At 36.1% G+C, this 13,976-nt stretch overlaps 1 protein-coding gene across 2 annotated transcripts in view; it reads right to left on the reverse strand.

Annotated features, from left to right (window-relative positions):
* spg (dedicator of cytokinesis spg) overlaps positions 1-13,976 on the reverse strand; it is a 143,590-nt gene that overhangs the window by 13,884 nt on the left and 115,730 nt on the right. For both annotated transcript variants that reach the window (XM_074180282.1, XM_074180283.1), the window contains 5 exons: positions 10,393-10,746; positions 6,269-6,411; positions 2,500-2,641; positions 2,185-2,381; positions 1,926-2,125 (listed from right to left, as the gene is read on the reverse strand). In XM_074180282.1, the coding sequence (XP_074036383.1) occupies positions 1,926-2,125; positions 2,185-2,381; positions 2,500-2,641; positions 6,269-6,411; positions 10,393-10,746 (1,036 nt within the window). The remainder of the gene's footprint in view (positions 1-1,925; positions 2,126-2,184; positions 2,382-2,499; positions 2,642-6,268; positions 6,412-10,392; positions 10,747-13,976) is intronic.

The following is a 13,976-nucleotide window of genomic DNA, read 5'->3' on the forward strand; positions in this document are numbered from 1 at the left end:
CAATTCCTCGAGTGGCCAAACAGCCCGAAACCGGTCTGCAAGTGTGTTCCGATAATTGAAAATCTATTGCGGCAGTTGTATCGCCAACAGCATATGCAGGAATAACTTCAGTGAAGAATCCTGCACTGACACCTGTCGGATATAATCCAACGCCCTTCGTGGTGTTAGCCAGGGGAGTAGTTGTTTTCTGATAGGTGTCAGTCCATTAACCTACTGTGTAGGGTGTTGAGACTGGCCTGAACGAATTGTTCTTTTAGATGATTTGATTTATAGCCAGTCTTCAAGTATGCCCACTGACTATACGTGAAAGATTTCTTTCCTTTTACGAGGAATTGGGCAAATTTGGATATGCAGTTGGTTACCTCGTTCACAGGCAGATGGAGCGACGACAAACCTGTTGTTTGTTGTAGTCTTCAGCTTAGTTCGAGGAATGATACTCTGACGGAATTCGATTTTCAATTATCGGAAATCATCGACTTTATGTTGATGATATACACTACCTTGCACTGACGAGTGGCCAAACAGCCCGAAACCGGTCTGCAAGTGTGTTCCGATAATTGAAAATCTATTGCGGCAGTTGTATCGCCAACAGCATATGCAGGAATAACTTCAGTGAAGAATCCTGCACTGACACCTGTCGGATATAATCCAACGCCCTTCGTGGTGTTAGCCAGGGGAGTAGTTGTTTTCTGATAGGTGTCAGTCCATTAACCTACTGTGTAGGGTGTTGAGACTGGCCTGAACGAATTGTTCTTTTAGATGATTTGATTTATAGCCAGTCTTCAAGTATGCCCACTGACTATACGTGAAAGATTTCTTTCCTTTTACGAGGAATTGGGCAAATTTGGATATGCAGTTGGTTACCTCGTTCACAGGCAGATGGAGCGACGACAAACCTGTTGTTTGTTGTAGTCTTCAGCTTAGTTCGAGGAATGATACTCTGACGGAATTCGATTTTCAATTATCGGAAATCATCGACTTTATGTTGATGATATACACTACCTTGCACTGACGAGTGGCCAAACAGCCCGAAACCGGTCTGCAAGTGTGTTCCGATAATTGAAAATCTATTGCGGCAGTTGTATCGCCAACAGCATATGCAGGAATAACTTCAGTGAAGAATCCTGCACTGACACCTGTCGGATATAATCCAACGCCCTTCGTGGTATTAGCCAGGGGAGTAGTTGTTTTCTGATAGGTGTCAGTCCATTAACCTACTGTGTAGGGTGTTGAGACTGGCCTGAACGAATTGTTCTTTTAGATGATTTGAAAATATTTTCGTTAGATTGTGGCGAACGATACAGACAAATAATCTTTCATTTATCAGTATCATTGTACCACCATGAATAGAATAAGTTCTACAAAATTTAGCCAGCATTGTATACTCTGGTAGATAAAATGGCTCTCCTTCCTTCAACCAATGTTCAGTTAATAAAACTATATGTGGAAAGTTGAGACTTTCTAGAAGAATATAGAGTTCATCACTTTTATTGCGAACTGACTGTATGTTTAAAAGCATCACATTAAGCGATTTGTCAGATTGTGACATAAAAAAGTTTTTATAGCAGGCTCATTTTGCACCAGATCATTGATAGGTTTGTCCGAACTGAGTTTATCCTCAATTTTGTGTTGATGTTTCTGCCTTGAACATTTTTTTGAACAAATATCTACTAAAAATTGTCCATCAGAATTCTGTTTTGCAGTGCTTTGATATTGCTTGCCAATGATTTGAAGGTCATTCATTTTGCTTAAGATTGCTTTAGATAAATATCAGTTCCCAGTTTTATTGATGCTGAATCCATTATAAGCATAATTTGATTTTCTCAATATATTGTTGCATTTTAGCAAATTTGTTGATGACAAACCATTCTTTGAGTATATGGGTTCAATTATTATTTCTAATTGAAATGATGAATGCTACTTACTGTGTGAACGTGGTGGAAGGGGAGGTGCTCCGTCCAGACTACTGGACTCAGGCCAAGAATTCCTTAAGGGAGACATACCATCCGTGGGAGTCATAGACATTGCATGCCTCAAAAGTCTGGGAGAAGGTGGTTTAGTGAGAGACCTTTCTCTGGAATGGGTAGATTTTGGCGGTAGAGGGATATCACATGGGTCAGACTCCCTGTAAAAACGAAAAATTATGAAGAAAAATTAAATGAGCAAGTACTGAAAACTGCTAACCTAGATTTCATTGAAGGTAAGCTGGAACTATTATAATCTAGAGGTCCTCTAGTTGGCGTTCTCAATTCCGTAAAACTTGTATTGTTAAATCCTTGAGATCTTGGTCTATTCTCTCTCTGAGGTATTGGAGGTGCATTATTTGTAATGGCCATTGGCAGTGATAGGTTTTCTCTACTCAACACGGGCCGTTCATTTTCCTAAAAAATCGATAATTTTCAACATGCTTTACTTAAAAAGTGGAACATCAAATTTTATTCTACTCAACAAAATGAATTCATATCAAAGTAAATCAATAATATATAATTTTCAAAGTACCGTTGGTTTGGTGTAAATATTATCATAATCTGCCGTATGGTGCTCGAAGAGATGACCGTAATTTCCACTTGATCCAGAAGATCTGTTGCTTCCATTCTCCATTAACAGTCGCTTGTCAGTAGGTAGTGGCGGCAAAGGAGTACTGTAATCAAAACGTAGATTTATTTATTGATTTATTTGTATCCAAACAGACCAAAGGTCTAATTACATGGATAATAAATAATAATCTTCACATTTCAATAATGGGGAGTGTTCCTTCTGACGAAAATCAAGTAGTTTTCATAAAAGAGCTCTAAAACAACGCATTTTAAACTTATCATTTCAACCTTTTTCTTCAAAAAATTATTCAAATACTTAAAAAAGAGAAATGAAATAATGCATTCAACATTTGAAGGGATTCGTTTCTATTTCACCATTTGGCAACATCGGCTATAGCTAATAAGGCACAATGAATCTGTTACTGTATGAGACAAACAAAGATGACATATCGGCGTGCTGTTCTGTTCAGTTATGTTCCGAGACATTCTGTGACATATGACATTTTGTGCACCTAACCTATCTTCCTCTATATAAATAAATAACAAAACAACCGTTGTTTATGTGGCTTGTGGAGATGGTATTGAACTATAATTTATATTTTGCCTTAATTGTTGATTTATAAAGATAATTTTCCTTTTTTAAAGTAGAATATTTAGGTACGTATAAATTATTTCAACTTGATATAGGCGCTGTTGCCAATATGTGAATTAGAAACAAATCCCTTTGAAAATTAAATCCCAACATTTGAAACATCAATTTGAATACTTTTCGAAGTGAATTTGAAAAACTCATAAATAGAACTCAACTTTATTTTGTTCAAACTTGCATTTGCTGTAATAACCCAAATCATGAGTCAGTTCTCTACTCAAAAACTTTGAGTTTGAATAGCAATGAACTATATGTACTCTGTTATTGAATATAATTGTGCAATAAAATCGATAAGTAATAAAAATATATGTAAATTATCTTATCGATAGAAAATCATATTCTTGCACAGATGAAAATACTAAATATAATAAATATGTATACCATATCAAACAGATGTATTCAATAAATAATCTAATATTGCTCTACGAAATACTCCCTGAGGTAGAGTCCAATCTAAATCTACAAGCACAATACATGTATTGGCCAGTCGTAGCATGGTCACGAGAGGAGATCTGTTCGTTGTAACCACCAACGGAATATTGAATGGATACGTTCTCCGAGTTCTACGGGAAGGGACATTGAATGTCACCATTGATAGGCTTCCTGCATTTATCCTGTTGTTTATTACATTATACAAAAAATACATCATGGTGAGGGATCTCCTAGTTTCTAAAGAAAGAACTTTGAAGTCATGTCTAAGTGGTCACCTCCCGAACTTTTACTCAACTTTGAATATATACAGGGCTTTTCATGATGAGCGTTAATTAGCCGTTTCTGACAAACTATTTAACGGATCAACCTGAAAATTTCACAGTATGCTTAAATCGATATGACCTACACGCCTAAAATATTTCAGACGAAGCGGCGTTGTCGCTTCTACTATAAAGTAGCGGCTTCTTTGATTTTTCAAATGGAACACCCCGTATATAATATCATATTATGATTCATTATCACTTTGTCAACAAATTCATATACTATTTGTTGACAAAGTGATAATGAATCATAATATGATATTATATACGGGGTGTTCCATTTGAAAAATCAAAGAAGCCGCTACTTTATAGTAGAAGCGACAACGCCGCTTCGTCTAAAATATTTTAGGTGTGTAGGTCATATTGACTTATGCATACTGTGGGATTTTCAGGTTGATCCGTTAAATAGTTTGTCAGAAACGGCTAATTAATGCTCATCATGAAAATCCCTGTATAATATGTTAGCTATGTGTTTATAATTTGTAAAAGCTCATGGCCTTACATTTTAGTCAAGTCTTATAAGATTGGAATTTTATCTTGTTAACTTGTATTTTTTTTTGTAAATCTAATTTATCTACAAGCATTTTTTAAAAACTATATTGACAAATCTTACCCTCTCAAACCTATTTTAGAAATTATATTGACGTGTCTAAAAACTGTGCGTTTCTTGAGACTAATAAATATTTTTATTATTATTAAGTTGATTGGATCTGATAACTTCATAGTCAGCCCTAATACGGAACTGTTTATAATATAAATACCTGAGCAATTTATTTTGTATTTTCTCCACTGCATTGATTGTGGACCGATATTCACCTGACCATATTATTAACACAATCCCTACGATGTGAATATTTGTTCACGACAGATGAATGCATAAGGTTTTCTTGTGAGTGAAATATAAATTCCATTGAAAAATATCACAAAGGAGGAATGAACAGTTGAAAAAAGAACATCAAAATTTTGAATTATGAATACTCTGATCCGTTACTTGATGAAAATGATTAACACTATCCATGAGCTTGTGATATACTGTTTGGAACCTTTGGTGTAGTAATGAATATTACTGGAGTTTTTTCCCAACACCAAATCGTTATTTTTACACCTCGACACGTGTTTCGATCACCAAGTGATCATCTTCAAGAGAAAGATAAAACTCCTCTTGAAGATGATCACTTGGTGATCGAAACACGTGTCGAGGTGTAAAAATAACGATTTGGTGTTGGGAAAAAACTCCAGTAATATTCACTACCCATGAGAATAATCAGTTACTGATGAAGCTACCGTGTAGAGATACGCATCTTACGTAAAATTAGAAAATAAATATTTCAAAATGGAATCTCGAAAGATTCATCTCTCACAATTATCTAAACCGTAGGTTCTGGTAAATGCCTGCCGGAAAACAACTACTTCCCGAGCTGATACCACGCTGGATATTGAATTCTATTCGACAGACGTTTATACAAGATACCTCACCTTGGTTAGTCTCGCAGGTGTTTCTCGTTCATCTACCAGGAGAACCCTGATGAAATTATTCGAGTGGATCACTTATAAACCGGTTTCTTGGTATTATCCTTTATCAATGCAGGAAAGATCCGACCCAAACAGCAAAATACCTGGGGTTCGATTAATTTCAAATGTTTGAATGAATGACAACTCTCGCCCTGGACGCCGATGAAAATTTTGAAAAAGTGAAATAAATTGTTATGGAGAATCGTCTAATCACTATTAGAGAAGTTGTTCAGGATGTTGCTTATCGGTTGGCTCATGATGGTTAAACCTCTGAAGAAGCTAGCCACTCGCGCCAGCGAAACGTCAGGAAGAAATTCCAAAAATCCACGGCTTTCAAACTCGAAAAACAGTGACACTGAAAACCTCAGCCGCGAAAGTCTCAACCAGCTTGTCATGGGTATACAGTTATGTAATTGCTGAAAATTGCTATAATTATAATTATGATTTTTTTCTGTCATTATTTCTTTATTAATTCTGTATTTACCTTCTTTTTTATTTTTTTTTTCTCCTTTCTTACCATTGTAATTGCTGAAATTGCTATAAATATTATTTTAATCAATCTTCCTTATTTTTTCTTTATTCGTTTTTTTTACTTTTCTATGTATTAATGCCACTAGTGCCTAGGTTACCCGCCTCCCTAATAGGGCCTATAGTTATTTATTTTTTAATTATACCAACAAGTCAAATCGGCATCTAATTGCACTATGCGTTGTCCTAAATAGTGATGTCTTCACGTACTGAATAGAAACTACCACAAATGAATCAGATTGTGATGAAAACCTCACAAAATATAATTTTTGATTGTTCATTGTACTCACTTCACAATGCTGTTGATATTTTGTTGACTGAAAGAGCCAAGGCTATGTTTAAGTTGAGCGAATCTTTCTAAAAGTCTTTGGTGGAGAGGTTGAACACTTGTAGGAGCTAATTTGCCATGTAGAGTTAAACCTTCATCTATAACCTGCAAAATAACAAATAGAAAATAATTATCATAATAACAACTATATTTATAAAAAGGTATTTGATTATTATAAACGAGAAGGCAAACTGTTACTCTGCAGTGTTTTCAAATATATCTATGAACTTTTTTCTTGAATGTCATTCCCACTGACTATACGTGAAAGAATGTCATTCAGTTTCAACTTTTGATAATGTTCGGAATTTTTTTAATATAAAACAATTCCTCCCTTAAAAAATCAATTTCTGCTAAACTTGTGTGAGGCATTACAATTTTGACTGTTTGAAGGAAAAACCCAAGTTAACCCAACTCCTTTAATGTTTTATGTAATATCCATGAGAGGTTTAATTTCCTGAATCAATAGATATGTAAGTTCTAGCATGTGTTTTTTTGCTGATATTTTGGGATTTCCAAATAACAATTGTAATGAATAAAATTTCATATAGTACATTAAATATAAGTAATATTACAACAAAATAAAGGAATAAAAAATTCACTAAAACCAAGATAAAATTAAATTCGATAAAAAGTCAAGAAAGAAATTCCGTATGATCCCAGTGGCTGAAGCTTACCTAACCGCAGCAACCTCATCCCCCTATGGTGGCGTTAATTATATTTGATAGTATCGCTTCGTCTGTAGAAAAGCAAATAAGGAACTCGCGTTCATGCACATGTGCCTCCTGCATGGTTTCTACCGAAGAACCGTCATACCTTAGCCAGAACTTGTAGCCGACGTGGAAGACATCGGTCACATAGTGTCCAATGTTGGCATCTTTGCCGTCGTGGTAAACGACAGCGAATAGCTTTTACTGCTGACGAAGTCAGCCCCTCTAAACGGTTCTTGGATATAAATATCTTAAGTGCTTCCCTGACAGTCTTTACTTTCTCAATGTTGAGCGGCAGGATGAGGAAAGGCTGGACATTCTCATCCGGTACGATGAATGTTCGACTTTAGTTTTCTCCTCAAAAATGTCACTCATTGGTGTACTGGTGAAGTCTATCCTTCTGGTTGGATTTGCTTTATTTTTCGATTCTATTATGTTCCATTCATTACTTGAATCACTGCTCAAAGCAGAGGTAACGAGGGGTTTTTCATCTTCAGTGTAACATTTAACCAACTCCATCAGCTTAAACATTTCATCATTGAGTCCGTTCAAAAGAAAACCTAGAAACTCCTCCGCATCTTATTGTCTACCCTCGATTCAGTCGGCCCGCATGTTACGCGATGCCAATTGTTGATGGTCATGCTGCTTGGTCATTCTCTGTATTTTTATCCACTCTCCTGTCTTCCGTCCTAATGCAGCAAGGTAGGTATTCAAACTGCTCCACAAAACGACGCATTCCAACTATAAACGGGTTAGATTTCCTTCTCTCGTTAGACGATATTTTTTTGCTGAGGTTGTTCACAAAGTTGTAGAGTGGTGGGCAAGCAATCAGGGCTTGCAAAATCGAGTTGACGTAGCAGTAATGGCGTTGATTAAGCAGACATCTTGGCTGCAAACTCACTGCCCTACCGTCGATCGTGTATGTAGATAGAAACCCACCCATTCTATAACGGACCTTCTGGAATTCTCGAGTATATTGTTGTTGTACTCGTTTTCAGCTGCCTGGTCAAAAGCGACTTCGTCGAAACTGTTGACGAGCGTTGTTGTATTTGAAGAGATTTGCCCAAAATTTTTCGACTGGGGTAGGGTTCGTTACTATAACTCCGAAGGGAATTAGTTCTTTGAGGGACTGTACGGGTTCAGCCGAAGGACTCAGTTCAGTCTCATTTTGAATACCCTTTTCCTATTTCGTCAAAGCTTGACAATTCTAATGCGGGTCTTCCACCACATTGCCCATTTCTGATTCTTGCACTGTCTGCTGATACTCGTATCTACTGTTTGTGAGAATAACCAATCTGTTGCCCAAAAAACAAAAGGATTAGGAGAGGACATAGGAAAAAGAGAACTGTAATAGATAACGCTCGATTGGGGATGGGGATAGGACATAGGCGAATTTTGGTGGTTCATCGTCGGAGAGATCATAGTATGCAGGTAATAGTTGAAGGTGGAGATACGGCAATCGGTAGGATCAGATTTTCAAGATTCTATCTCTAAACAGTTTTGAATCCTCTAGTATTCATTTTTTAAGATATCCATTGATTTCAAGGAAGTAAATGATGATTTGTCAAAAGAATTTTGGCTATCTACTTCTCAATTGTTGAAGAGGAACTATTGAAACTTCCAAAGAGGGAAGAAGACTCTATAATAAAAACTCTTCAACATATCTTTACAAAGTTTTTATTGAAGTGATTTTTTTTTCTTTCTCAGGAAGTATCCCCACATTTTTGTTTAATGATGGGGAAAGCCAGAAAGCTTTTCCCGAAAAATATTCCTTTTCAATTCAAAAGAAGGAGTATAGCACCAGAAAATAGAGTGACAGAACCACACCATTTCAAATCTGTAACCTGTGACCACTTGATAATTTCCAGTATAAGTACCGGACTGAGTCATGGCCAGTGGGAGAAATTGTACATACATACAGTGCATTTCCTTGATGTCCCCCTTTTCATTTTTTGAACGGGTCAACTCAAAAAATGGAAATTTGAGATACTGAAATTAATGCATGAATACTTTATTTTGAAGTGAAATTGACACATGAAACTTTCAAGATGGCGACTGGGCGTCAACTGGGAAAAAAAATTAAACGGAAAGGGGGTCTTGTGACACATCATTTTGAAGCTCCTGACGAATACTTCACAACCCTAGAATATGAAGTCAATATATTTACCTACTATAGCAATGACAATTCCAGCAACCCAATAAGGTTTGTTAAGTTATTTTTTGTTTATAAAAACGAAAAAAAATGTCAGTACGACAATGAACAACATTGTTCAGTTAGAATTTTCTCATTTAGTTTTCGGTTTTACTAGTACAAAGGTACCATGTCAACGATCTCTAAAACGGTCAATTCTCGTCCATTGGAAGAATAAATTGAAGCGATTTTTATTTACGGTGCTACGCGTAACTTTCACGAGACCGAAAGGGTTTTCAATGAAAGTTTTCCGAATCGACCTATCTTTAGAAAATATTTGAGGGAACTTGTATCCAAATTCACAACTACCGGTAGTATTTATAACAAAAAGCCCCGTCCCGTCATCCGTCCATTCTGGAAGAACAGCAAGTGCAAATAATTGGTGAGATGGTAGTAAATCCAGAACAGATGGAGCACCAGCACATTACTCCAAACAATTAAGAAACTATTTGGATACTACTTTTCCCGTTCGTTGGATTGGCCGTCAAGGTTCTACAGAATGGCCAGCCCGCTCGCCAGATTTTGACTTTTTTTATGGGACTATTTGAAGCAGAAGGTGTACGAAACTGAACCTGCTTCAATATTGGATATACGGCAGATAATAATAAATATTTGTAGAGATATTGACGACACTGTGTTCGAAAATGTTCGGCAAAATATCGGATAGGGTGTTCATATGTCAAGAAGTTCAAGGCAACCATTTTCAGCATCTTCTGAACTGACCTTGAGCTTATTATCTCATATTATGTAGTTAAATGTCAATGTATTTAGACAATTATTTAAAGTTCCGCAATTTTGTAGTAGTCGAAGATATTGACATTATATTTTAGGGTTGTGAAGCGTTTGTCAGGAGCTTCAAAATGATGTGTCACTAGACCCCCCTTTCCATTTAATTTTTTCGCAGATGGCGCCCAGTCGCCATCTTGAAAGTTTAATCTGTCAATTTCACTTCAAAATGAAGTAGTATTCATGCATTAATTTCATTATCCCAAATTTCAATTTTGAGTTGACCCGTTCAAAAAATAAAAGGGGGGGACATTAAAGAAATGCACTGTACTTATTGTATTGAGTTCAACAGCTGTAAATGTACACCGTTTTCTCTTACTAAAATAATTTTAAAATGGTGTAAATAATATTCCAATATTGTTTACACAATTAAACATATTCATTTCTTGATATGATACTCACCCTGGTTGCATTTATTATCAATTCTTTCAATGTCTCAGCATGGATCTTATGTTCAGGATAGAGTTTAGCGAATTCTTTTGTGAAAAATGCTTGCTGGTATTTGCTGATACCTCCCTGGACGTTTGCGTCTATGATTCCTTGTAATCTCATTGTGAAAGGGTTCAAATTCCTCTTAGGATCCAGAGAATGAATAGTAATTAGTTGCCGAAGTTCATTCTCAACATTGCGCATGGTTTCACAAGCATACTGAACAGGTGGAATTTCATCTGTTTGACGGCTGATGACTTCGAACCACCTCAAAATTCCTGGAAGGGGACTCGCTATTTCCATAACCATTCTTTCTATCCATAAAGTCTGGAGAGAAAAAAAAACAAGAAGATTAGAGCTTGACATTTCGATGTCATTTGTAAAAAGAAAGAATAATATTGGATGATTCCTTATACCCTCTTTATTTCAATAAAAATATACAAACACCAGAAGCCGAAACGTCGAGTAGATGAAAATTACAGTACACCAAATTGCTGGCCATGGAAACCTATCCGGTTTCGGCTAGCCACGAAACTCCGAGTGCTCTTTGTGTATCAGTTCAATATAAAATTTAACAGATTCCTGAGAACAGTATGACTATATAGTAATAATAATAATAATGTCTTTATTTCCAATGAAAAATGATATGTTACATGTTATTCGCCTTATGCTACTCAGAAATCCCAAGGGGGAGTTCAACCGAGGGTGCTCTACCACTCCACCAATGCCATTTTGAATATTGTAATGTAACTTATAACGTAAAAAACTAACCTAACTAATTATAAAACATGAATCTACATCACACATCTATTGAAAACACTTTCCCAACATCAGAACAAAAACTGTTTCTCGACGCGAGTTTCGCTAACCAAGTTAGCGTCCTCAGATCATTGTGACTAAATTTGACTACTATGTTAGTGTTTTTATATCCTAATGGTCTAACTACTACCTGTTAGTTGTACCTAACTACACCGGTTATTATTATATAACATTGCCCACAACAAAAAATGGCGTAACTACAATTTCTTGTCCATAGACTGCTCACATTTTCCTTGGGCAATGAAAGGTATGAGATTGAGAAAAACGTTCTTAGGGAGGTGGCCGAAAGCAACGGGTATCCATCAAACATAGTGGATAAAAAAATTAGAAAACAAAAATTTAGGGAGTGTATTTGTAATGCCTTGACTTTTCAAAAAGAGAAAGTGCAGTTACAAGTTATTTTTAACTAGTGATGCATGAGTATTGCTTCCAATAATGATCGAGAGTAAAGCGCGTTGTCATATCTAAATTTTACGTTACCAGTTTATAGCAGAATCATAATATAGTAAGCAGTAGAGTTGTAGGTTGTGGCAAATTATAGATAATACACAATACTAGTACGATTAAAAGGTATTATTTATGACAAAAATCAGTAATGAGCTTGTAATGAGTAATACTTATACATTTCCTGATTACTGATCAGTTAAACTTCATTATTTTCTGTATAGTGTTAGATATTTATTACAACTAGTGGCAACGCTGTACGCAACGATATTTCTGTCTTTGTCACTTTACCGTAACTTCCATCTCATCGTTGCAGTCCTCACTAATGTACTTGCAGCCATGAGCGTATCATTGGTTTGTGAATTATACAGCGTGAATTGTACGTTTTACAGTTAAGTTAGTCAGCAATCGACGTGTTGTGATATCAATTGGTGAAAATAATAGTGCTAATAAGTGTTTGAGCGTTACATAATTATATTTCTACACCGTTCTCAAACTACTCAAAAAATGGGAGACATGGTCGGGCCTTCCACGTCGAAAAAGGTAAAACGGTCGGAGTCTCGGCCAGTAAGAGAAAAATAAATTGTACTGCGAGTATTTCACTGTCTTGAAAGAGATCATCAGCCACCAAAAGATGACTTTGTGCATATGTGCTGTAATTCTACATGTGTACCTCCGAATAACCAACCGGGCATTTCAACATCATAAAGTTCCACAATTACAAAAGATAAATTAGTTGATATGTGATCTGATTATACCGGTGTACCAAAATCATCGATTTACAAAATACTAAGAGAAGCAGAAATTCATGGGGAAGTACAAATGCCAAAAATCAGTAGCGGACGAAAAAAAATCACAGTTGATGAAGAAGCCAAAACCAGTATACGCAGAACTATTCACAGTTTCTTTTTCAGAAATGAGCTGCCCACACTACAAACAGTTCTGGAGGCACTTAGCGATCATGAATTGGTCCCAAAAATGGGTAAAGAAACTTTTAGGAAACTTGTACACGAAATGAAATTTACGTACGGAAAAGTTGACAGGAAAAGCATTCTCATTGAATGTCAAGAAATAATAGCATGGAGAAGAAACTTTCTAAGAAAAATTGACGAATTTCGGAAGCTCAAAAAAAAAGTACTTCATGGACGAGACATGGGTTAACCAAGGACATACGGTCAAAAAAGTATGGCAGGATGGTAATATAACAAGTGCACGACAAGCCTTTATTGAAGGTTTGTCAGTTAGGTTAAAACAGCCATCTGGAAAAGGTAGTCGTCTGATAGTTACGCATATAGGAAGCGACAGTGGATTTTTACCAAATGGTGAATTAATATTTAAATCTAAGAAAACAGGCGACTATCATGAAGAGAAGAATGCGGAGGTGTTTGAAAAATGGTTTGAAGGCATCATTCAACTTGTGGAACCTGGGTCTGTCATCGTCATGGACAATGCCCCATACCATAGTCGACATTTAGAAGCATGTTTTAAAGAGGAGCAAAAAATGTGGGACGTAGACAACCGTATTGAACACAATATTGAACCAATCATAATTCACTTTGATGATAGCGGTAGCAACAGTGACGAATCTGAGGTTGAAGATTAGACGAAAATTTGTACATTTACATTTATATTATATTCTATTATTTTAACTAAATTTCAACTAATTGTACTAGGAATTTTTCTTTCATTCTTAACCCTCTCAAAAATTAATAAGCACGCCCCCGATTTGCTGTCAACTGGGCTTACTTCTACTCTCAATCATTATTGGTTTTAGTATAGCGCTACTGATTTTTTTCGGATTGAGCACAAGGGAGTGTTGTTCTGCTACATTCGATTTTGCTTCTAAGTCATTGTTAGGTTTTGTAGCAGCATTGTCGAAGTCATTAACAGCAAAAAGGAGGTATAGCTGAATGTCAAAAAAGCGAAAATGTAACATTACTCTAAATCCTGATACTATAAATGACTTTTACGGCTCTATTGCAGAAATTATGAGTACCTGTCTCTGTATGACACCAACATTAATGAATTAATTGAAATCATGATGGATATTAAAAACAAAAATACTGCAGGATACGATAACATTTCTATCAAAATAATACAAAACCTTCCTCCTAGTGCCCTAAATGTACTAGTTTCACTGATAAATTTATCCTTTCAAACAGGCATTAACCCCTTTTTTCTAAACACCTCCGTGGTCATTCCTCTGCATAAGGGCGGAGATTCTGATGATCCCTCTAATCTCCGCCCTGTATCTCTCATACCAACCATCGCAAAAATCATTGAAAAACTAGTTG

Source organism: Leptinotarsa decemlineata, unplaced genomic scaffold (assembly GCF_025532065.1).
Source record: "Leptinotarsa decemlineata unplaced genomic scaffold, Ldec_3_MD MMD2_tig00026294_RagTag_RagTag, whole genome shotgun sequence".
NCBI lineage: Eukaryota > Metazoa > Arthropoda > Insecta > Coleoptera > Chrysomelidae > Leptinotarsa > Leptinotarsa decemlineata.